The sequence below is a fragment of the Schistocerca serialis genome, chromosome 2 (genome assembly GCF_023864345.2).
Source record: "Schistocerca serialis cubense isolate TAMUIC-IGC-003099 chromosome 2, iqSchSeri2.2, whole genome shotgun sequence".
NCBI classification, from domain to species: Eukaryota; Metazoa; Arthropoda; class Insecta; order Orthoptera; family Acrididae; genus Schistocerca; species Schistocerca serialis.
Genome location: NC_064639.1, coordinates 909,055,048 through 909,081,700, shown reverse-complemented (window position 1 = coordinate 909,081,700; position 26,653 = coordinate 909,055,048). Strand labels below are relative to the sequence as shown.

Sequence of the window (26,653 nt, the reverse complement as noted above, 5' to 3'; positions counted from 1 at the left end):
GCCGCTTACACCCCAACACAAATGGCTGCGTTTGGAGGGTACCATGTTGGGGAAGCATGGATTGCTCATGGATGAAGTCACGTTGTGTTCAGTGACGAATCGCTCTTTTGCACTACCCATATGACAATCGTCGATGAGTATGGTGGTGACCTGAGGACAAGTCCGAGTCTTCCAATGTTCTGGAAAGGTACAGCGGTATTACTCCTGACGCCATGGTGTGAGGAGCTATGGGATATGAGTTTAGCTCATAGTTGGTAACGACGGAGGGAACTCTGAAGGCACAATGGTACATCACGGACGTCCTTCGTCCTCTAATGCTACAGTAACGTGGTGTCATTTTTCAGCAAGACAGTGTTCGTCCACAGTAGGCATTTGAGTCTGTGAAGTGTCTGCGTGACGTTGAGATACCCCCAGGGTCATCAAGATCCCCAGATCTGTCCTCGATGCAACACATGTGGGACCTGTTTGGACATCAATTCTGTCCTAGTGCCAGAGTCCAGGATATCAAGGACCAGTACAACAGCTGAGAGCCATCATGCCTCAGGAGAGGATACAACGACTTCATGACACCATTTCAAACCTAATCAGTGTATGCATCCGGGCCAAGCCAAGTTCTTTGTACATTTGACTTGATTTTATGATCGCTGAAAGAGCATCAAGTACCCTCTCAGCCCGTAAAGTTTTGTTTCGTTTCCTCTTCTCTTCTAGATGCTCCACTTTCTTTGTCATGTAGTATTAGTATGTCGGTTTGAACACCATAGTACTTCATTATGCATGGTCCTACTGGAGAATTTTATGATGTTGCCTTCCTCTGGCCTTCGACAGACTTACCCAGACTTACAGGTTAATGTGAACTTCAACCCACAGTGAAAGTCGACATTTACCACATTAGTAGTACATCGCCAGAGGTGGAAGAAATGATTCGATTAGTGTCAGATAAAATTCCTAGGACTGGTTAGAATCAAACATGAGATCTCTGGATCCGAGATCTTGCGTGTTAGCACTGAACCATCGAGCGCCATATATAGACCCAATACACTTTCCTGGAGCGCTTCTACTTATTTCCACCCAAGATATCATGCTTGTCCTCCCTATCAATAAATCTTCAATCAGTGACAAATTTCGTTTGACGCCCCATATGGTCGCACTTACATCTACATCTACATTTATACTCCGCAAGCCACCCAACGGTGTGTGGCGGAGGGCACTTTACGTGCCACTGTCATTACCTCCCTTTTCTGTTCCAGTCGCGTATGGTTCGCGGGAAGAACGACTGTCTGAAAGCCTCCGTGCGCGCTCGAATCTCTCTAATTTTACATTCGTGATCTCCTAGGGAGGTATAAGTAGGGGGAAGCAATATATTCGATACCTCATCCAGAAACGCACCTTCTCGAAACCTGGCGAGCAAGCTACATCGCGATGCAGAGCGCCTCTCTTGCAGAGTCTGCCACTTGAGTTTGCTAAACATCTCCGTAACGCTATCACGGTTACCAAATAACCCTGTGACGAAACGCGCCGCTCTTCTTTGGATCTTCTCTATCTCCTCCGTCAACCCGATATGGTACGGATCCCACACTGATGAGCAATACTCAGGTATAGGTCGAACGAGTGTTTTGTAAGCCACCTCCTTTGTTGATGGACTACATTTTCTAAGGACTCTCCCAATGAATCTCAACCTGGCACCCGCCTTACCAACAATTAATTTTATATGATCATTCCACTTCAAATCGTTCCGCACGCACACTCCCAGATATTTTACAGAAGTAACTGCTACCAGTGTTTGTTCCGCTATCATATAATCGTTCAATAAAGGATCCTTCTTTCTATGTATTCGCAATACATTACATTTGTCTATGTTAAGGGTCAGTTGCCACTCCCTGCACCAAGTGCCTATCCGCTGCAGATCTTCCTGCATTTCGCTACAATTTTCTAATGCTGCAACTTCTCTGTATACTACAGCATCATCCGCGAAAAGCCGCATGGAACTTCCGACACTATCTACTAGGTCAATTATATATATTGTGAAAAGCAATGGTCCCATAACACTCCTCTGTGGCACGCCAGAGGTTCCCTTAACGTCTGTAGACGTCTCTCCATTGATAACAACATGCTGTGTTCTGTTTGCTAAAACTCTTCAATCCGGCCACACAGCTGGTCTGATATTCCGTAGGCTCTTGCTTTGTTTATCAGGCGACAGTACGGAACTGTATCGAACGCCTTCCGGAAGTCAAGGAAAATAGCATCTACCTGGGAGCCTGTATCTAATATTTTCTGGGTCTCATGAACAAATAAAGCGAGTTGGGTCTCACACGATCGCTGTTTCCGGAATCCATGTTGATTCCTACAGAGTAGATTCTGGGTTTCCAAAAACGACATGATACGCGAGCAAAAAACATGTTCTAATATTCTACAACAGATCGATGTCAGAGATATAGGTCTATAGTTTTGCGCATCTGGTCGACGACCCTTCTTGAAGACTGGGACTACCTGTGCTCTTTTCCAATCATTTGGAAGCTTACGTTCCTCTAGAGACTTGGGGTACATGGCTGTTAGAAGGGGGGCAAGTTCTTTCGTGTACTCAGTGTAGAATCGAATTGGTATCCCGTCAGGTCCAGTGGACTTTCCTCTGTTGGGAGATTTCAGTTGCTTTTCTATTCCTTGGACACTTATTGCGGTGTCAGCCATTTTTTCGTTTGTGCGAGGATTTAGAGAAGGAACTGCAGTGCGGTCTTCCTCTGTGAAACAGCTTTGGAAAAAGGTGTTTAGTATTTCAGCTTTACGCGTGTCATCCTCTGTTTCAATGCCATCATCATCCCGGAGTGTCTGGATATGCTGTTTCGAGCTACTTACTGATTTAACGTAAGACCAGAACTTCCTAGGATTTTCTGTCAAGTCGGTACATAGAATTTTCCTTTCGAATTCACTGAACGCTTCACGCATAGCCCTCCTTACGCTAACTTTGACATCGTTTAGCTTCTATTTGTCTGAGAGGTTTTGGCTGCGTTTAAACTTGGAGTGAAGCTCTCTTTGCTTTCGCAGTAGTTTCCTAACTTTGTTGTTGAACCACGGTGGGTTTTTCCCGTCCCTGTCTAAAACGCATTTTACAATTGCCTTAAACTTTTTCCATAAACACTCAACATTGTCAGCGTCGGAACAGAAATTTTCGTTTTGATCTGTTAGGTAGTCTGAAATCTGCCTTCTATTACTCTTGCTAAACAGATAAACTTTCCTCCCTTTTTTTATGTTCCTATTAACTTCCATATTCAGAGATGCTGCAACGGCCTTATGATCACTGATTCCCTGTTCCGCACTTCAAGAGTCGAAAAGTTCGGGTCTGTTTGTTATCAGTAGGTCCAAGATGTTATCTCCACGAGTCGGTTCTCTGTTTAATTGCTCGAGGTAATTTTCGGATAGTGCACTCAGTATAATGTCACTCGATGCTCTGTCCCTACCACCCGTCCTAAACATCTGAGTGTCCCAGTCTATATCTGGTAAATTGAAATCTCCACCTAAGACTATAATATGATGAGAAAATTTTTTGTGAAATTTTCTCTCAGTTGTTCTGCCACTAATGCTGCTGAGTCGGGAGGTCGGTAAAAGGAGCCAACTATTAACCTAGCTCGGTTGTTGAGTGTAACCTCCACCCATAATAATTCACAGGAACTATCCACTTCTACTTCACTACAGGATAAACTACTACTAACAGCGACAAACACGCCACCACCGGTTGCATGCACTCTATCCTTTCTAAACACCGTCTGTGCCTCTGTAAAAATTTCGGCTGAATTTATCTCTGGCTTCAGCCAGCTTTCTGTACCTATAACGATTTCAGCTTCGGTGCTTTCTATCAGCACTTGAAGTTCCGGTACTTTACCAATGCAGCTTCGACAGTTTACAATTACAATACAATACAATACAATATTGCTGCTTGGTCGCCGCATGTCCTGACTTTGCCCCGCACCTTTTGAGGCTGTTGCCCTTTCTGTACTTGCTCGAGGCCATCTAACCTAAAAAACCGGCCAGTCCACGCCACACAACCCCTGCTACCCGTGTAGCCGATTGCTGCGTGTAGTGGACTCCTGACCTATCCAGCGGATATGTGTTCGTTTGGTACCTGAGTCAAATGTTTTTTGAAGTCAAGACATACTACATCTCCTGATTGCCTTGATCCATGGTTCCACGATGTCATGTGACAGAATTTCCAAAAAAAAAAAAAAATGTTCAAATGTGTGTGAAATATTATAGGACTTAACTGCTAAGGTCATCAGTCCCTAAGCTTACACACTACTTAACCTAAAATATCCTAAGGACAAACACACACATATCCATGCCCGAGGGAGGACTCGAATCTCCGCCGGGACCAGCCGCACAGTCCATGACTGCAGCGCCTAAGATCGCTCGGCTAATCCCGCGCGGCGACAGAATTTCGATTTGGTTTTCGCATCACCTGTGTTTTCGTATTCGAATTAACGTGGAAGAGGCATTCTGTTCGAGACACCTCTTTGTGTTTGAGCTTTAGGATTCTACAGGAGATAGACCTGTATGAGATTGGACGGTAGTTTTTTGGACCACTTCTGTTACGCTTCTGGGAGAGGGGTGTAACCTGTGTTTCCTCCCAACTGCTGGGCACAGTTCATGATTCAAGGGATTTATATTATGGTTCAAATGGGTGCTGATTCGGCTGAAAAATCTTTGTAGAACCTGTTCTGCATTCCATCGGCGCTTGATCCTTGTCAGTTTTAGCAAATTCAGTTGTTTCTCGCCGCCACTGACACTAATATGCGTATCACACTTCTTGCAACTGTAATTTCTTTCCTCTGTAAAGAATCATTTGAAAGCGAGTTCTACATTTCTGTTTCCACTTTGCTACGTCAGTTTCTGTTCTCCATTCAACCAAGACTGTTAGGACCCTACTTCCATGCAGCGGATAGTCAGTACATATGACTAATATTTCTTTTGGTTTTGTAAGATATCTTTCGATAAGATTCGATTACGACAGTCACTGAAGGCTTCACGCATTGCTCTTTGGAGACTCACGAGCGTTCGCGTTTCATTCAGCATCTCTCTCTCTCTCTCTCTCTCTCTCTATCTATCTATCTATCTATCTGTCTCCCCCCTCTCCCCCCCCCCCTCTCTCTCTCTCGTTCTCGCTTCCCGCGCCCGGGTTCCCGGGTTCGATTCCCGGCGGGGTCAGGGATTTTCTCTGCCTCGTGATGACTGGGTGTTGTGTGCTGTCCTTAGGTTAGTTAAGTTTAAGTAGTTCTAAGTTCTAGGGGACTAATGACCACAGATGTTAAGTCCCATAGTGCTCAGAGCCATTTGAACCATTTGAACCTCTCTCTCTCTCTCTCTCTCTCTCTCTCTCTCTCTCTCTAGCCACAGCATTGCTTTACCCCTACTTTGCAATAATCGCTTTTTCTTCATAGAGTCTGTTTACCACGTAGGGTGTCTCGCAGCATAAACTACCCTACTAGGATGAATTGTCCACCCTAAGAAGACTCTCGGCTTCGTGGCTGATTGGAGTAGCTGTATCGACACAAGCTGCCTCGGCGCAGTCGACCTAGTTAACCTTAGCTAGCAGACGACACTCTGTTTAGTGGGTCTACAACTCGCAAACGAAAACGGACGTGGGATTAAAGATCACACGAATGTTATATGTAATTCGAATGTTATATGTAATTGAGTTTGAAATGGTTTAAATGTATTTATTTATTCAATGAAGATACTATTTGTTGACAATGAAGAAAGATAAGATCGGTAGCGACCGGAAACACGTGATTAACGATCCGAAGTCTTAACCATCTTCCGACTTCTATCGAAATACCAAACCATCTAACGACTTCTACCGAAATACCAACCACGTCGAGAAGGTTCTTAGTGTGAAAAATTAATACATATCCATCCAGGGCTTCGTGAATATTGTTTCAAGCCTGATTCGCAGTTCTTCTTCGTGCTGCTTCCCAGGGGTAAAATTGTTGATATCCTCTTCGACATATGACGCGACTGCCTATCTATATAGCTTACTGAACATGTAAACCTTTCTACTTCTTTTAGTTGCCCTTTGTACTTTGTAAGTCGTCGTTGTTACAACTGCCTCATGGTTACTGACAACAGTTTCAGTATTCTCAAAGAGGTCAAGTCTATCTGTTGCCATTAGATTTAATAGATTTGCATTCTGCGTGAGATTCCTAACTATTTCTTCGAAGCAGTTTTCCGAGAAAGTAATTAGTATTATTTCGCAGGATGTCTTGTTACGCCACCCACTTTCAACACTGTAATTATCCCAACTGACTGTTGGACGACTGAAGTATTCTCCAGTCAGAACAATATGGTTGGGGAGCATTTGTATTAGTGGGCTAAGCATTTCTCTAAAGTTTTTAGATGTATATGGGGGTGAGTCTGGTGGTCGATAGCAGGAGGCTATTATCAGTTTTTTTGGAAATTTGTGGTAAGATCTTATGGGACCAAACTGCTGAGTTCATCGGTCCCTAAGCCTACACACTACTTAATCTAACTTAAACTAACTTACGCTAGGGACAACACACACACCCATGCCAGAGGGAGGACTCGAACCTCCGACGGGGAGAGCCGCACGGTGCCTCAGACCGCGCAGCTACCCCGTGCTAAGCTGTCAAGTATGCTGCTTCGGTTTCTATCTTGGTTGAAAAATGGTTCAAATGGCTCTGAGCACTATGGGACTTAACATCTGAGGTCATCAGTCCCCTAGAACTTAGACCTACTTAAACCTAATTAACCTAAGGAGATCACATACATCCTTTCCCGAGGCAGGATTCGAACCTGCGACCGTAGCGGTCATTAAATGGTTTAAAGAAGATGATAATGAAGTTCGAAAAGACGGGGGAGCATGAGGTGGCACTGGAGGAGGAAAGCATCCTATCCCAGTGGAAGCTATTGATGAGGTTGCTGTTACTGTAACTGATCAGTGAGCACGAGACCCAAGTAGTGCTAGCGCTCGTGCAGTGTCATGAGAATTGTCCATCCCATGGTCAACAGCATGGAAAGTTTTGCGCTCCATTTTACACTGGTACCTGCACAAGATCCAGATGGTGCAGCAACTGAAACCTTATGACCTGTAGCAATTTTCTCAACTTTTTCTTCGGTTTCTGGAACGGATCGAAGTTGATGACATGTGGTCGAGCAGTATGCTGTGGAGTGATGGATACATTTTACACTACAGAATGCAGTGAATGCACGGAACTGTCGAATTTGGGATACTGTTAAACCGCATATTGTGCACGAAGAGGCACTGCACTCGCCGTATGTGACTTTGTGGCTTGGTATCACAAGTATCTTTAGCCTCGGTCCGTTCTTATTTGAAGAAAATACACCCAGAGGGCCCCTCAGGTGTACCGTGGCGTCTGCACGTTATCGAGACCTCCTCATACAACTAGTGATACCTGCTTTGGAAGAGAGCAACTGTGTGGAAAGCACTGTCGTTCGCCAAGTGAAAGTTTTGCGTGGTGCAACCTCCCACGAAAGTGTTTTCTCCTGAGGTTTTGACCGAACGAGGTGGCGCAGCGGTTAGACACTGGACTCGCGTTCGGGAGGACGACGGTTCAATCCCGCGTCCGGCCATCTTGATTTAGGTTTTCCGTGATTTCCCTAAATCGCTCCAGGCAAATGCCGGGATGGTTCCTTTGAAAGGGCACGGCCGACTTCCTTCCCCAATCCGATGAGACCGATGACCTCACTGTCTGGTCTCCTTCCCTAAACAACCCAACCCAACCTCCTGAGGTTTTCCAGATGCATGACCTGCATGACCACCTGATCGGGATCCATGTGACTTTCGGCTCTGGGGATATCTAAAAGAAAGCGCTTACCAGGAACACGTTCTCTCTCAACCTGATCTGAAAGGCAGTGTAGAGGAACACGTTTCTCAGATTCCACCCGAACTCCTGTGAGCAACTGTTGATCACGTCGTTTTACGGATGCAGCATCGTCTCCCGTGCTCATACTGAACAAATTGTGGGTCGACTCAGTATTGTCATCAATCAGCCGATGCACAATTGGTCGATAGCGCAACGCACGTCCAATCTGTCTTTCACTATAACCATTCTGACGAAACGTAGCTTCAACATGGGACTGCTCAGCTGGCGAAGTCTCAGCGTTGGAAATGACATGTGCCCTGTGTACCAAGGTACGAAGTACCCCTTCACGCTGAGCCGGATGGTGACAACTGTTAGCTTGTAAATACACTCCTGGAAATGGAAAAAAGAACACATTGACACCGGTGTGTCAGACCCACCATACTTGCTCCGGACACTGCGAGAGGGCTGTACAAGCAATGATCACACGCACGGCACAGCGGACACACCAGGAACCGCGGTGTTGGCCGTCGAATGGCGCTTGCTGCGTAGCATTTGTGCACCGCCGCCGTCAGTGTCAGCCAGTTTGCCGTGGCATACGGAGCTCCATCGCAGTCTTTAACACTGGTAGCATGCCGCGACAGCGTGGACGTGAACCGTATGTGCAGTTGACGGACTTTGAGCGAGGGCGTATAGTGGGCATGCGGTAGGCCGGGTGGACGTACCGCCGAATTGCTCAACACGTGGGGCGTGAGGTCTCCACAGTACATCGATGTTGTCGCCAGTGGTCGGCGGAAGGTGCACGTGCCCGTCGACCTGGGACCGGACCGCAGAGACGCACGGATGCACGCCAAGACCGTAGGATCCTACGCAGTGCCGTAGGGGACCGCACCGCCACTTCCCAGCAAATTAGGGACACTGTTGCTCCTGGGGTATCGGCGAGGACCATTCGCAACCGTCTCCATGAAGCTGGGCTACGGTCCCGCACACCGTTAGGCCGTCTTCCGCTCACGCCCCAACATCGTGCAGCCCGCCTCCAGTGGTGTCGCGACAGGCGTGAATGGAGGGACGAATGGAGACGTGTCGTCTTCAGCGATGAGAGTCGCTTCTGCCTTGGTGCCAATGATGGTCGTATGCGTGTTTGGCGCCGTGCAGGTGAGCGCCACAATCAGGACTGCATACGACCGAGGCACACAGGGCCAACACCCGGCATCATGGTGTGGGGAGCGATCTCCTACACTGGCCGTACACTACTGGTGATCGTCGAGGGGACACTGAATAGTGCACGGTACATCCAAACCGTCATCGAACCCATCGTTCTACCATTCCTAGACCGGCAAGGGAACTTGCTGTTCCAACAGGACAATGCACGTCCGCATGTATCCCGTGCCACCCAACGTGCTCTAGAAGGTGTAAGTCAACTACCCTGGCCAGCAAGATCTCCGGATCTGTCCCCCATTGAGCATGTTTGGGACTGGATGAAGCGTCGTCTCACGCGGTCTGCACGTCCAGCACGAACGCTGGTCCAACTGAGGCGCCAGGTGGAAATGGCATGGCAAGCCGTTCCACAGGACTACATCCAGCATCTCTACGATCGTCTCCATGGGAGAATAGCAGCCTGCATTGCTGCGAAAGGTGGATATACACTGTAATAGTGCCGACATTGTGCATGCTCTGTTGCCTGTGTCTATGTGCCTGTGGTTCTGTCAGTGTGATCATGTGATGTATCTGACCCCAGGAATGTGTCAATAAAGTTTCCCCTTCCTGGGACAATGAATTCACGGTGTTCTTATTTCAATTTCCAGGAGTGTACAATTCGGTGTGAGTATGTTTCCTGTAAACTGCATGTCCCAATGATACATCAACCTTCCTCCTAAGCAAAACGTCAAGAAAGGGAAGGCAACCATCCTCTTCCACCTCCATCGTAAAACGAATGTTCGGGTGTACCGAGTTCAGGTGTTCTAAAAAGGCATTCAAATTCTCCCTACCATGAGGCCAAACAACAAAAGTATCATCAACATATCTGAAGAAACAGGCCGGTTTCAAAGGCGTTGCCTCCAATGCACGTTCCTCGAAGTCTTCCATAAACAAATTTGCGATCGCAGGAGACAACTGACTATCCATCGCAACTCCATCTGTCTGCTCGTAATACCGGTCATTGAATAAAAAGAAAGTGGATGTCAATACATGCCGAAAGAGATTAGTTAATTCAGCACCAAACCTAACCTCAACCGCAACGAATCAGACAGAGGAACACGAATGAAGAGAGAGACCACATAAAAACTTACTGCAATATCAGAGTCATTCAACCTAATTTTCTCCAAACGACGAAAGAAATCAGCTGAATTCCTGATATGATGTTCACATCGACCAACTTGTGGGTTCAACAGAGAAGCAAGATGCTTGGCTACACGATATGTTGGAGCGCCAGTATTACTCACTGATGATGATGATGATGATGAGTCCCATACTTCTTTACAGAGCGTAGGGGAGCGACGCGGGAGACCCGCGCCGCCTTACTAGGCAAGGTCCTATTGGAGGTGGTTTGCCATTGCCTTCCTCCGACTATTACTCACTATAGGATGGAAAAGAACCCCTTCCTTCTGTACCTCCAGAAGGCCATATAATCTAGGGGGAACAGTACTATAGGTGTTAAGACTCGTGATAAGTGTCCTGCGACAAACCAATTTTCTTCAGGAGGCTGTTGGTCTTTCTCTCAACACTTTTCCTGGGATCAGCATCGATTCTGCGATACGCTGAGTCAGATAATAAACGTTGCATCTTTCGTACATAATCCAGTTTGTTTAAAACAACGGTGGCATTGCCCTGTGCGCAGGTAAAATAAAAATATCAGGATCAACTTTGAGAGGGTACTATAATTTTCGTTAAATTTCTTTGTTGCACGACGTTTCCCCTGCGTCAACAACATTCTGTTCAAATTTGACGTCATTCTGAGCAGTGGTTCTCTTTCTACAGCATTTTGAAACAGGAACTTTTGTTATGGGCGCCCTGTACACCAAATGACAACAATATACGCTACTGAGAAGGGAAAAACTAAATGGGACGCGATATGACAATCGTAATATGCACAAAAGAATACTGCGCAGGAAGAGTCGTCTTCATCCGACCTAAGGTTGGGCAGAAAAGAAGAAAGTATTTATTTGTTAAAGGTGGAACCTATCCGAAAGCAAATGTAGGGGAAACGAAGCATAACTGAACGTAGAATACTGATGGCAAAATTCCTAAGAAGTACGAGTAGTTTACAGCTGATATAGTACTACATCACAAGACAAAGAAGCCTTCACACAATCAATAAGACATTTTGGGAAAATGACACGAACAGCAAAATATTAGAATCTATAACACAGAGTATGACCTATTTGGCACACGCGGTTCCACACAAAGTAGTAAATGTGCCAAATACACGGATTTTTTACTTAGCTGAATTTGTGACACCTTTTACATGAGCTTGCTAAGGACGGGTAACGTAGCATTAGTTTATTCCACACAAAATCGCAAAAATCATGGAGTACCAACTAAGCACGTCTTATGCTTGCGGCAGCTAAGAATGAATTGAACAGACTGTGGAGTCTTCTGCAGAACCACGTCCATCCACACATCGCGATCTATATGCCTAACTTCTTGGCCAATCGCTGAATAACTGTTGCCGAGAACTCTCGGTACACCTGTGGTCTGGCAACTCCACACTCCCTATTCCTCTCCCAGCTCAAAGCAATCCTGAGAGTCAGGCGGAGAAGACCTTAGCCTATCTACCGCCGAGATGCGAGCACCATCTACGAGCCCCCAACTGATGTTAGACTGACTAGCTAATCCGTCCCTAGTGTTCAAAAAATTTTTGGATATTAGTTTTGGTTTTACACAAAAACTCGTGTTGTAGTATTTTCATTTACTATCACCATAAAACACTGCAACACATACATAGTCACTCTATTTCAAAAATTATAAATATATTTACAGAAAATCTACCTTCTTAGATTTAATATTCGAAAACTGCTTGATAATGCCACAAACTTCAGTTCTAATTAATGGAGGGTCCGATGAAATATGTGAGTCACAAGCGTTTAGAAGAGTGTACCTGAATCTGTTGCTTATGTTAATACGTAAAATTACATTAGTAATTTACCAGCTTTCGATAATGGTCAATAATTAACTCAGTGATGGATCGTGCGCTCTGCTTTTGGTGCCCCACCCCCGCCCCTTCCTCCTTCCAATCTTGCAGCAGACGCCACGGGTTGGACCCCTTGCACATCCAAGTAAGGCTTCCTGTGCGTCCAAGGATGTGTTTTCGAATGCTTCATGTGATTTGAAAAGAGTTTGCCAATAGTTTCCAGTAGCCTTATAAATGTTGTCGAAGATGCATAGTCGCCAATAATATTAAGTTGAATGAGAATAAGGGTGTGCCGGCCGGGGTGGCCGAGTGGTTCTAGGTGCTACAGTCTGGAACCGCGCGACCGCTACGGTCGCAGGTTCGAATCCTGCCTCGGGCATGGGTGTGTGTGATGTCCTTAGGTTAGTTAGGTTTAAGTAGTTCTAAGTTCTAGGGGACTGATGACCTCAGAAGGTAAGTCCCATAGTGATCAGAGCCACTTGAACCTCTTTTGAGAATAAGGGTGTATTGTTTGGACCTTCCGTTTTCTTTTTTTTTTTTCATGCCATTTAGCAAATGTTTTTGACGTATGTTATATCTCGATTAATTTGTTACAGAAGTCACCCAGATCCTAATGTTCTTGTTTTAACATGTAGCGATAGTTATCAAACTGCATCCAAAGTTGTAACCTGATTAAAGTCAAAGTGAATATTCATTACAATTTCTTGTAATAAAACTTGGTCACTGAACATGGCAGTGTTAACGAAGCCACAGCTAACAGTTCTGGTCAATGCTGTATCATGAATTTTTGGATACGGCCAGTAGGTACATGTCTGCACAGAATACATGCTTTCGTGTTTTAATAGAACAGGTTTTTTTCATGAAAACAAAATTATCATCAGAATTTACTGATTCATAAATAATTTCATTCAAGGCACTGGAGATGTTTGTAGTATACTCATGTTATATAGCATGTGTATATGCGGGTCGTGGGTTGTGCCTGGATAGCTTAATCAGTACCAACATTGCCCGCCTAAGGTTCTGGGTACGAATCCTGTTCAGCTCGCAGTTTTCAAGTGCCAGGAAGAGCACTGACTCTGCAGCGGAGTGGAAAAACTCATTCTGTAAAAGTTATTAACCACAGTAACGTCCCAGTAAGCTGCAGTATTCTGTAATTCAGGAATTCTACAACATAATAACTCCACAATAATCCCAAACAGAATTTAGTTAAAGCCTTGCACAATGAACTGATAGCTAATACCGAACTTACCGCACTAGATTAATTCTAATTTCAGAGAGTTTCAAAAGTGACATAAGGTGGAAGAATGACACTGAAAATCTCGCAAAAACTACTGACAAAATTTCAGATAGCGATTTGTTATTATGAAACTAATAATACTTTACAATGCGTGCTTTCCCTCACATATGAATCACGTGACAAGGTTGAAAGAAGAACAGAAACGTATTCAAAATTATTTCGCTAGTTTTTATCGGCATTTCGTTCACCAACGAAACAGCAGTGAAGTTCGAAGGATCTAGTACAGATTTGTGCCTTACACTTACAATGATTACAAACTGCCGATACAGGATACAACTATACTAGGTAGCAACAAAAAGTTGGAACCTCAATGGGCCTTCACTACCAGCTACGTTATGTTTGTACGTTTAGTTGATTAAAGTATGTTGAAAAAAAAAAAAAAAAAATCGAATGCGTTAACGTAGTCTTTGGACTAAAGACAACCACAACAATAACAACAACACACAGCAACGGAGGTGTATCAATTATTATACGAGCTTGGAAGGCATGACACTCTTATAGGGCAGTGCAGACATTTCAAGAGAGACGTTTCTTTCATTTTCATTGAAGCATAGTATACGTTTTAAACCATTACATAATTTTTGGGTGTTTCTGTGAAATTACGTTATGTCTTCCAGATTTCCACGCGTTTGTCGACTACGTCAGAAATGGAAACAGAAAATTACACGATCTCAGTATTTAACACAAGCTATGAACAATTACATGGCACACGTTCCTTCACGCAGTGATTCAGCGATGAAAGGCAGTAACATCCCGTCTTTAAAAAATATGTGTGGTGATAATATTTCCAACGTAGATGTGGGTCTGAAGAACGTGAAAATTCTTGGGCATTGTTCGTAAGGCATCTCGTCTACCATTCAGTAAATGTACTATATTTGAGGCACAAAAGTGATTTGTAATCCGTAACTTAAAGCATAGTTATAAGTACCTACCATTTTAACACTTCTTCTCTATGCGAACAGTACGGTTTACACTGCTACACTGTTTAAAGACGTATATAATTTCCATTTTACCAAACTGTCTCTCGCGCAGTTAACGTTTTATATGTAGCATTCTCTCTTCCCTCTGCGAATAACATTCCTTAGTCACATTCTTTTGTTTAGGAAACAAAGGTAAAAATAACAACGTGCCAGCCACAGTAACGTGCCCAATCACTGTATCCCACAGTCTAATGTTAGACTGTGGTAATCCAAAGTGGACGAATTTTTCTATCAGTTCCTATATTCGTAGCTTTTTAAATGTCCTTCCGAGTATTTGGAAAATTTTCATTTTTATCAACTGTCTTATTGTCAAGTAGTTAATTACAAGAAAGAGATTCTGACTAACAGACCATTTTGTCATCGAAATCGGTGCAATATATTAACACGTAAATAGAAGGGAGTAGCTTCTAATTTAACGTCCTATCAGCGTCGAGGCAATTAGGGACTGAGTATTTGCTGGGAATGGACGAGGATGGAGAAGGATACACCAGTCAACCTGTTGAAGAAACCTTCCTGGCATTCGGGACAATTATTTTGGGAAACCACGGAAACTTCAGTCATGATGCACAGACGGAGATTTGCGTAATTTGGAAAAACGATAGCAAGCGATATATATCGAAGGTGCGACTGACAAAGGAGACGATATCGATTTTGTTTACACCGATGACAACGACAAAAGATGAACGATATGGATTTTATGTACAGCCCGCCAGTCAGTCCCCATTTCAAATGACCAATGTTTCAAATGATTTTTTTACATAAATCATGAGCTAGATGGGTGAAGGTAAATGGATTAGTTTTTATTGTCAAAAGAAATAACACGTTCAGAGCAGAAGCAAGACTAAATATGATCACTGCTCGATTCAGTCGCAGCAATATGCCACGATTTTCGAGGATGCGGTTACGGAGGGACCTAACAGCATAGCTTTAATTTCTGCAACTAAAACGAGCAGTAATCATATTTTCAGTCTTGCTTCTCCTCTGAATGTGTTATTACTTTTGACAATAAAAAATGATACACTTACCATTACCTATCCAGTTATCTAGCTCCTTGAAACATTGATCATATGAAGTGGAGATTGCTTGGCACAGCAGCCGCGTAGTCTTCATTGCTTACCTCCATTGCTATCGCGCAGAGAAGGCGTTGATTTTTTGTTTCCACTAACATACTTCACATTAGTGATGGGCTAAACCGCGATTTTCCGATGTCAGTGATTTCTGTGAATGCTACTTTTCAGTATCTGTTATTCTTAACGGCGATTTGTCGCAGTTACGGAACGTAGGTTGTGTATCCCTCCGCCACTACTATTTCTGCGATTTCTGCTACTTCTGCGATTTCTGCGACTTCTGTGATTTCTGCTACTTCTGCGATTTCTGCGACTTCTGCGATTTCTGTGACTCCTGCAATTTCTGCGACTTACCACCGTATGAAAAAGTTACATCTGTCCACGCAGAAAATTGCATCTCAACAAACCTGTCATTGGTAAGTAGTGGTGGGCAGGAAATCGCGTATCTGTTAGAAATCACAGTGACTGAGAAGTCGCAGATATCACAATAACAACTTTACAGAATCTAACTGCGATCTCAGTCACAGTTAGCAGTCGCAAGTAGTGTTTCACATTCAAAGACGTGAGCCATCTATTGGTCGAATTTAGCACTGCTTTCTGCGATTTCAGTGACAAGTCGCAAGTACCAACTAAAAAGCGCGGTTAACAGTGGCACCTGTTGGCCAAAGTTTGTACTACGCTCGTCTCTGCGATTTGCAGTCGAGTCCAACTGCGATTTCCGTGACAAGTCGCGACTAAGAGTCGCAAGTAGCAACTAAAAAGCGCAGTTAACAGTGCCATCTGTTGGCCAAAGTTCGTACTACGTCCATCTCCGTGGTACGCTATCGAGTCCAACTGCGATTTCCGTGACAAGTCGCAACTAAGAGTCGCAAGTAGCAACTAAAAATCGCAGTTAACAGTGCCAATCTGTTGGCAAAAGTTCGTACTATGTCTATCTCAGCGAGACGATATCGAGTCTAACTGCGATTTCCGTGACAAGTCGCAACTAAGAGTCACAAGTAGCAACTAAAAAGCGCAGTTAGCAGTGCCATCTGTTGAGCAAAGTTCATACTACGCTATTCGCTACCGAGAAACTGCGATTTCTGTGACACATCGCAACTAGGAGTCGCAAGTAGCAACTAAAAAGCGCAGTTAACATTCTTTTCCTAGTCCCATCTGTTGACCGACGTACGTACTTCGTTATGAGAGCCTTGTGCCTCACGAGATCGCTGTGCTGTGTGTGCATATGAAGGACTTATTTCATTAGTGGTACAAGTCCATTTTTGTTCATTTTGAGATACAGAGTCGTAAAGTTAAATGAGCGCTGAAAAATCTGCAGTTGAGATACCAGAAATATTCAAGCATATGGCTTCTTGCTAGAGATGAACCTTTATTTATGTTTGTTTGGATCATTAATTTCAGAAGCATTATAGACAGAAAAGTGGAGGTAATGGACTTGTACCACTATTGAAATAAGCCCTTCACATTATATGACGACATGCACATTCAGCATCAGTTATGGTTAGTCAAACACAGCTGTGACGCTGAAAGTATTACATTAATAAGAAGCAACATTGCCTTTTTCTCCCGAAAATATAAAGTACCGTAACAAATGTTTTTGATTCTACGTCCAATATGACAGTTTTGCTTAATACTCCACATGCCTACAGGACTTTGCAATTTTAACACAGAGGAACTCAGACATCTGTATAAGTGTAGTGAAATGAAAACAGTATTATTGGGTCATATTAATGCCTCACTTTTGTTCCGACACAGTTCAAGACTCGGGATAAAAGTTTTACACCTGGTGTTCTACATGGCAACTTCACACACAAGAACTTTTTGCCGACACTACTACCACCTACATAAGTAAGCTTTTCCTGTGTTACTTTCAAGTAATGCACTTAAGCTATTCCTGATTTAAATGGAAGATCTGTACTTCCCACTTTCATATCAACAGCCTCAAAATGCATATTGTAGACTTTGAGATATGTTACAGGTCAGTGTCACACCAAGATTGTGGAGACACGGAGGGGAGGGGGGGGGGGGGCGGCATGTCACTCTCCAACTAAATAGTGTTTACCAGTAAATAAGTGGCGGAAAATTACGGGTATAGGACGACTTAAACATGTGGAAAATAAGATTTTCATTATTCACTCACTGTATTTAACATTTATTATTCCTTTAAAATCGCACAACAATTTCAATAAAACACAGCTCAATCACTCATCTGCACACTTATTTCACAATTATGTCACTTTTCAACTGCAAAATCTTCTAAGAGCTGTCTTGAATCTTCACGAGTCTCTCTCAACAGCCTTGATGTGGATAGATACGTACAGCAACCAGTAATCAGAGTCAGAACTGTGTCTGCAAAATCACAAGGATTATTAAACAATTTTTGCTGTCTCTAATTACAAGTAATATAATTGACAGAGTAGATTGCTAAAATTTGCTCAAATAAAGCCACTCAATGGGGTATATTTCACATTTGCATTAACGATCTCACTGAAGTCATTAAGTCCATCGAAACACTTAGAAACTAACCTCTCGTCTGACGAAAACGGTCTAAAGACGCAGTGGCAATTTCTCCAGATCTGTTGACAATGATATTTTGAGTTATCACTTTACTGAGTGACTAAAATGTAGTTCGCGTACCTGTGAACATAACAATATGTCAGAATTCATTTTATAAACACGAACTATTACACTACTGTATGGCTACTTACATATTAATTGCACTATTAATATTTTCACAGTTGTTTCTTCAATACAAAATTAAAGCCAACGGAAGAACAAACGTAAAACATACTTATCATTTTCACATACGACCAGAATCTCTTTGGGTTTTCTGCCAGATTTCGAGACAAAGTTTCGTTGTGGAAACTGTTATAAGCATCTCGCATGGAAGTACGCGCTAAATTTCGGGCTTCTGTAAAAGGTAGTTAATGTTGGAGATTTTGCATTTGTTTAAATATGCATGTTTGTTTCGTTGTTTGTGCAGCAATGTTCTGACCCGTTTTGTGTACCAAGGAGGATCAGCTCTTTCGCTGGTTATTTATTTGGTATAAAACAATTGCTGCCGATACTATTTTTCTGAACTCAAGCCACATCTGATCTACACTTATATCATTAATTCGGAAGGAGTGGAAAGAGTGACCATGGAAAACTAAACTATGCACAGATAAACAGAATATGGGCACATGCTGCACAACTCTACTGTAGACCCTGACGAAAAAGGAGGAACTGTGTCCAATAAAATAGATTAACACGCAGAGATTCAAAAACCTAACTACCGAAGCACTTAGGCGAAACTAAATAATTCGCCCTCATTAGGAACCTGTAATGTGTCAGAAAATCAGTTTACTTTCTGACGCAAACGAAAACGGGAGAACTGTGGCCATAAGATGTTAAATAAACACACAGAAACACAAGGACCTAAACTATTTAAGCACACAGATGATGATATAAAATTCGCTCCTGGTTAGGAACTCGTAAAAGTCACATAATCAGTTACTTGCCTGTTGCTGCTTGTGTCGCGGCTGGCTAAACCAGAATCCACTGAAATATCTACCAATTTTCCAAAACATTCCTTATTGCAGATTATATCTTGCTGATAGCTAAAGACACTTCTGTTCCATTCACTGTGTTTTCAGGGAGAGAAATGTAGTACAATATCCACAATTTGACAGTTTGCTTAGCTGAAATTCTCATTGATTGGTGAAAGCAAAAAACAGCCCATTTGTGACATTGGACTGAAGCATTTGCCTGCCAATTTCAAAGAATGTTTAAAGCAGGTTACTTACTAAGCACTGTGATACTTTTCTTAGATAATGAGTTGAATTCCAATACATTTAATATTGATGTTACTGGCATTACAGTACCTTAACCCTCTACAGTCTTTAATGCCGAGATCACTTTTTTTTTAAAAAAAAACTCTATGTACTGTGAGCTAGTTGTATGAAGCTCTGGCCTTTCATGTCTACGAAATTGATGAATCATTCAACATGTGTCAGTAAATCCCTGTATTGATAATATTCTTGTCTGGTCTGTTGCTGGATCATACACTCAACTTGGCACAATATTTCAACAGTCCACCTATGTGCCATCTTCAAGGGAAAATGCTGTTTGCTAAATCTCATTCAAACACATTTAGCAAGCAGTGTTCTGAACTGGAGATGGCATGCAGATGGACTACTGAAATATTGGGTCACAATGATTGTACGATACAGCTACAGACTCAACAAGAATATTATCAGTTAATATGCCAGGGAAGTTTACGTAGTCAGATCCCTGTGCTGTTTGTCCGGAAGAGGAGGTTATGGTACATTTATCACAGAACTAACTAAATGCCTCATAATTACTGCTTATAAAACAAACCACTAGCAATGTGAGCTGCAGTCTGCTGATTGGTACAGTCATGTCCTATCATCAGTATGTCTGAATGTGTGCACACACACATCAGTGTAGCTGATTTATTTACACTACAGCCAGCCACTGGCAGTGTCCTTGCATTCATGCTAATATTTGTGTCCTATAATATGAAGTCAGCAGACACACTATAATGGGATAAAAGTTTCTGAATTTCATGATTAAGGTGTGCTTGTGAATGTTATTCCTGCTAATGTGCTTTGTTAAGAAAGATAGTTCACAATGATAGCATCTGTACCTATTTCAGGGTACTCACAATGGAACTTGACTCTGAATGTCCTTGGAAAACCCTTTAGCTGTAAAAGAGGGATATGCATGTCTGTACCAAATGAAAGGTTACGATTTGCTCAACTGGTGTCACAGTCTTGACCTCACATCACTTGTTACATTCCATCCAGGATTTTCCTTTGCTTGACTCTTCACTTCACTTTACAGTATACCAACATTCACCTAAAACACAGTGAGAGGCACTGGCATCTTCTATGTGAATTAGATGTTTTGTTTTGTGATTGATCACAGTAAAGTCCTTCTAAGGTATGTCAGCACATCAGTAAGTTACTCGTAACATTAACAGAGATATTTTAGTTAACACTTCATTACTCTTACATGCACAACCTTTTGACTTCAAGTTGTTATTACATAAATTCAGTACATTAAGTACTTTGTAAGGGTTTTTAAAAACCTTACACAACTTTCTAGTAGTGTCAAATGCTCTCAGAACTCGTGCCTGTGCATACTATATGTGACTATCATTGAGGTATCAAGTAAAAGGTCTAATGACATCATTATCATACAGCATGTTGGAATGTCATACATCAAGTCAAACAATTCCATTCAGTAAGACAATGGGAGCCTTAGCCACTCAACACGGCAGCTACAAAATCAAATAAGGGGGAATCCAGGACGGAACATAACAGTATTGTGGAATATATAGTGCTACTCTCCAGATAGTGGAGATGCTGAGTTGCAGATAGGCACAACAAAAAGACAGTCAGAAAGTGAGCTTTTGGCCAACAAGGCCCTCATCAAAAATAGAAAACACACACACAGTCACCCACTCACTCACTCACTCAAGTGACCACAGTCTCTGGCTGCTGAGGTCAGACTCTCTCAGTAGCCAGAGACTGTGTGTGTGTGTGTGTTTTGTCTACTTTCAATCAAGGCCTTGTTGGCTAAAAGCTCACTTTCTGACAGTCTTTTGTTGTGCCTATCTGCAGCGACTCAACATCTTCCCTATATTGTAAGTGGCAGCTATCCTTTTCGTAATATTGTAACACAGCAGCTATATGTAGTTTAGCTGCTGTGCAACATATACAGCACGACTACTGTGGTATCCCTCCTCTTCTGTCTGTCTGTCTGTCTCTCTGTCCGTTGGTAGTGCTGACACACTCATCCACCAGTTGTGGTACTCAAAGGTGCATGCCCACTGCCTAACAGAAGGCCACAAAGAGCAACAAAGGACCATCTGTGAGGAATTGCTTGCACATTATGAGGCTGGTTGTGACAATTTTTTGTTGAAACATTGGTTAATCACTTCAAATTGTAGACAAAATGGTGAACCATGGAGTGGCGCCACGCCACCTCTCCTCCGAAGAAGAGTTTGAAGTCCCACCCTCAGATGAGAAAAGTCATGGCAACAGTCTTCTGGGACTCTGAAGGGGTTATTCTGTTTGATGTCCTGCTTCATGGTTAAACAATCAGTTCTGAAGTGTACTGCGTTACTCTCAAGAAACTGAAGAAACTACTTCATTGTGTTCATCACCACAAAAATGGAAACAAACTACTTCTTCTCCATGACAACATAAGGTGTCACACAAGTCTGTACACGAGAGATGAGCTCACAAAACTTCCCTGGGTTGTTCTCCCTCATCCACCCTAGAGCCTGGATATCTTGCACCCTCCATCTGTTTGACCCAATGGAGGATGCACTTGGGAAGCGGTGCTTGGATAATGCAGAGGTTATTGATGCAGGAAGAAGTTGGCTCTTGATATCGACCAGTAGAGTGGTAACATGGAGGCACAGAGACCCTCTCAGTAAGGTGGCATTAGGTCATCACATTGTATGGAGATTATGCTGAAAAATAAGGTTGTGTACCCAAAAGAGTGTGGAATAACATGGTGTATTGGAATCCTGAATAAAACCAACCTGCTATCAGAAAAAAAAGTGTTGCATTACTTACTGAAAGTATCTCATAATAACTGATTGCACTCAGGGGTAATGGTCTCAGAAAGGTTGGGAACCACTGTTCTACTCTATGGCAGTGAATCATGGGCTATGAAGATAAACGATTGTAGCAATGGTCAGATGGCTGAAATGAAATTTTAATGAGCAGTCAAAGCTTGCATTAAATTGGACAAGAGTCCTAATGAAAATATTAGACAAGAACTGAATGTATCTGCAGTAAAGGACAAAATTGAAGGATATAAAGAAAACTGCAAGAAAACTCTGGAAAAAATTGAAGAAAGGATTTCAAAGCTAGCCTTATAATACAAACACAGAGGAAATATAATAACGAACATAATCAGTTTTTGACAGAATAATTTAATAGGATAGATAAAAAAACCTACTCACCACGTGGCGGCCGACACACACATAAAAGATGGCTGTAATTAGTCAAGCTTTCGGAGTCAGTGGCTCCTTCTTCAGGCAGAAGAGTTGAAGGAGAAGGAAAAGGACTGAAAGGTCTAGGGAAAGGGGTAGATTTCGGGAAAATCACCCAGAATAGCAGGTCAGAGGAGACTTACTGCATGGGATGAGAAGGAAAGACAATGTGAAATTTAATTGGGAGAAGATATTCAGAGATTCCAAGAACTTTAACAGGTCAGTCTCACCATGAGTCCATATGGTAAAGATGTCATCAATGTATCTAAACCATACCAGGGGCTTAAGACCATCCCAGGAAAGCCCTCTCCAAGCAACCCATGAAAAGGTAGGCATAGGAAGAAGTCATCCTGGTTCTCATGGCCGTACCCCTGATTTGTTTGCATGTCTGCCCCCAGAAGGTGAAATAGTTGTTGGTAAGTTGATGTAAGATGAACATAGGTTTGGAATCAGGTGGGCACTGACTGAGGAAATATTCAGCAACAGACAGACCATATACATGGGGGATGTTGGTATAGAGGAAGGGGCATCAATGGTGACAAGCAAGGTATGGGATGGGAGTGGGGCAGTCACGGATTTCACATGATCTAGGAAACGGTTTGTATCTTTGATATAGGGTGGGAGTCTTTGTACTATGGATTGCACATGCTGATCAACTAGGGCAGATATACGTTTGGTAGGGGTGTGTGGTTTGGGCGGAGTGAAAAGTTCTATGGATTGAGGTGTTAGTCCTTGTGAGGGTCCTGAGGTTTTAAAGAGGCACTGCAGGTCAGTTTGAATCACAGGGATGGTATCTTGATGGTAGATGCCGTATGAGAGGTGTAAGACAGCTGGCGTAGACCTTAACTAACATACTCTTTTGGTCAGTTATCACAGTGGTAGATCCTTTGTCTGCGGAAGGGATAATGATGGAGCCATCAGCTTTTAGGAAACGTAGAGTCCGGAGTTCTGCAGAGGACAGATTAGGGTCATGTTGCAGGGACCTGAGGAAGGGTTGTGAAACAATGCTAGATGTGAGGAAATTATTGGAAGGTTTGTAAGGGATGATTTTGTAGCAGTGGATATGGATCAAGTTGGGATCGTGATCAGAACTGTTCAATGAAGGGTTCAATGTCAGGTTTATCGTGGGAAAGTTTTTGGGATTGGGTTGCAAAGTGATGTTTCCAACTGACATTACATATGAAGGAAAGTAGGTCCTTCACCAAAGCAGCATGATGAAATGCAGGTTTAGGGCTGAAAGTGAGACCCTTAGATAATGCAGGGGAGAGTGCTTTAGATGAGAGGTTAAGGACACTGTACTATTGTGACTGTTCCCTGCAATTAAGGGTTATTCTTTGGTCTGTGAGGCAGCAGTGAAGCCTGTGGGATGTAAAGGAGGTGGGCCAAGCTCCGTTTGTAGGAGAGGAGTGGTGGTTGATCGTGTGGCTGGTTAGAGAGCTGCAGAGGGCAGGAAGGGAAACACCACTGTACAGGTATTTAGGAGAAGGTGGGATAGCTTTTTGAGATGAATACTGGCATATTGTTGCAGTTTGAATTTTGCTTGGCGGATCATACCATCCAAGGAATCATGAGGGGCACATAACTGCAGGATTTTGCACATGGAGAGAAGTCTGGTGGAGTGGAAATTGGCTGATGAGGCATATAGGTCACAGATTAGCCAGGTAAAATGTCCTAGGTGGATTGAATTGGTCCCTAGCCATCACATATCTTCTTGTATAGGACACATGGACTGTGCCGAGTAATAATTTGAGCAACAAACAATTGCGGGGCTTACACACCAGATGAAACAGTGGGTTGAGCTTTAATTGTGCACCAACTAGTTCTTGCCACCTCACAACGCAGTTCTTGGGGGTGTGGGATGCAGCTGATGTCAGAACTGTTCTTTCCAATGGAAAGTTGTGAGATTGAGCAGATATCAATGGACAAACATTTCTTCCACTGATGCATGTCGGCTGCCTTGTGGAAGGCAGGCATCAGAATGTCACAGGGTGTTACCAGCACACTATCTTACCACATGGGATATGTTTCTTACCGTAATGTATAAGTGGTACTACTACTCACCGACATTATTCACTGAGCTGTGATGTAATACCACAGCAGATTTTGAATGTAGAGAGGACTTGACCATTATGCTGATGACGAAATGCAGATGTGCACCAGAAAAATATTGCATTATTTCATTTACTTATGGTGATGTAAGGAATATATTATTATTATTATTATTATTATACATTCTTACTGCACCAGCAGTTCAAAAACGTGTGTTTTGAGACTGTCAACAGAACAATGCATTTGTGAATATATTTACAACTTCACATATGCAAAGCTTTTGTGAATATATTTACTGCTTCACACATGCATGTTCATGTGCATGTACATGTGCATGTGCACGTGCCTCCACCCCGCCACACGTGCAACCGCCTGCCCCCTCCAACACACACAAATACATGAACAAGCCAATTAAAACTGACCAAAAATTTTAATGTACTTTGTATAAATTTGTACATGTCAATAACATAAAAACTCAATTCAAAATACATTGAGAACTTATTGTCTAATATATCACAGATTTGACTCATTACTACATTTGACTAGCAGCATTACATGGATTGTAACTCAGGATTAATGCAGACATCTTCATTGTCTAAAACATAGAGGACTAATTCACCAACATCATGGCCATTGCCCTGAATGATAGTTCCATCCTCCAAGATGAAGGCATTTTCTGGAACACATGGGAAACATACAGCAGTCTAAATTGCAAGTAAATCTTTTTTGCATCACTAAAGCATTTAGTTACATGTCACAAATATTATTTCAGTTGTTTTACATAAAATATATGCAGATAAAATGTTATATTGAGGCTTGGAAGAAACAGGCTATAAAAATTATGAACCTTCTTATAATACACAAGAAATGAAACATATTCACAAATAGGTCTCACACAGAAGGAATAATGCCTCTTTAATATGCACTTACTGAATTTGGACAACATGAAAACTCACCAACTGCTATATTAGCGGAATTTTGACTTTCAGATTCAGGAAGATGCTGGCTTGTCAGTGTTTCAGGCTGGTGATTTTCCACAGAAACTGGCAAATCAGATACAGTCAAAATAATTTCAGTACCTGTAGAAGCAAAAAAATGTTTTGAACTGCTGTGCTCTGTGAACTGAAAGCAAGCAAAAAAGTCATCTAAACATTCCAGAATTTTGTGAATTTTCACCAATTAACACATTAATAATTGTATAAATTGAATGATCAGCAAGTGTAATAATTGCAACTTTTGTCACTGCATTTATCCTTTCTAGTCATGTCCAATATTTATGAAACTCAAAATATGCTATTACATATTAGAATATAAACTTCTCTTAGTTCACATGAAATGAGTGATGACTTATGTTGAAAGTGGTGGGAAAGGCAGAATTATTGTGAAGGAGAAAATGGCATAAAATTGCTTGGAGTGAGGGGAAGTAGTAAAATGGGAAAGGAAGGAGGAGAGATACTTTAAAGTATGAGGGGCTGCTTAGATTAATTTATACCAGAAGGAAGTCCTCAAACGGAAGGAAGCAGATAAGAAAAATCAAAGAAAAAATTCACCACTGCCATCAACTCTATTTGTTTAACTATTATCTCTCTCACTATTAAGAAACTATTTCCAGTGACATATTAGTGCATGATTTTTTTGTGAGCCTGAATTGTGTTCTTCCTCTACAACAAGTTCCATAAAAATAAATCAGTTTTGTGGCATTCTATGGCTGGTTTACGACAGAAGGGTTCTTGCAGTCTACTGTAAAATGTCATATATAAGAACTGACACTAATGAACTGGCAAGGGAAACTCCCCACTGCTTCTCCCTCAGATTTAGTGGTAAGATGGCCTAGTGGATAGGCTGTCAAAAACTGAACACAGATCAGGCACAAAAACAGGAAGAAGATGTACTGAAACCTGAAAAAAGAAGCAAAATTGAAACAGTGAACAGTCCAATCTCAAAATGTGCAACATTGAGCTAATTTGAATAGCAATGGCATAATAGTAATGTGGCCATGGTGTTTGACTGCAAAGGGAGAGACATATGTTCAAATCTTCCTTATGCCCCATGATTTCTCTCCTTCTTCTTCCTCTTCTTCTTCTTCATCTTTTCACAGAATTATGAACTGTCCATCCAGTCACTGATGAGTATGTTTTCTGTATTCAAATTTTTATCTGTGTTGTGGTGTAACATCTGTTTGCAAAATCAAGGTGTAAGAAAAGGAACCTTAGGTGTATGTATCTCCCATTTGTTCTACACAAGTACCATATCTTATGACTCTTGTTCCATTTTGCAAGTTTTGACCTTTGAA

The 26,653-nt window shown here is 42.4% G+C and overlaps 2 protein-coding genes across 3 annotated transcripts in view; both read right to left on the bottom strand.

Moving 5' to 3' along the window:
- Positions 1 to 15,393, bottom strand: part of LOC126456508 (uncharacterized) — a 159,070-nt gene extending 143,677 nt beyond the window's left edge. Inside the window, exon 1 of the mRNA XM_050092258.1 lies at positions 15,350 to 15,393. Within this exon, the coding sequence (XP_049948215.1) occupies positions 15,350 to 15,355 (6 nt within the window). The 5' untranslated portion in view covers positions 15,356 to 15,393. The remainder of the gene's footprint in view (positions 1 to 15,349) is intronic.
- Positions 15,394 to 24,807: 9,414 nt separating this feature from the next.
- Positions 24,808 to 26,653, bottom strand: part of LOC126458266 (uncharacterized) — a 275,178-nt gene continuing 273,332 nt past the window's right edge. For both annotated transcript variants that reach the window (XM_050095191.1, XM_050095192.1), the window contains 2 exons: positions 25,317 to 25,439; positions 24,808 to 25,036 (listed from right to left, as the gene is read on the bottom strand). In XM_050095191.1, coding sequence (XP_049951148.1) covers positions 24,912 to 25,036; positions 25,317 to 25,439 — 248 coding nt within the window. In that variant the 3' untranslated portion in view covers positions 24,808 to 24,911. The remainder of the gene's footprint in view (positions 25,037 to 25,316; positions 25,440 to 26,653) is intronic.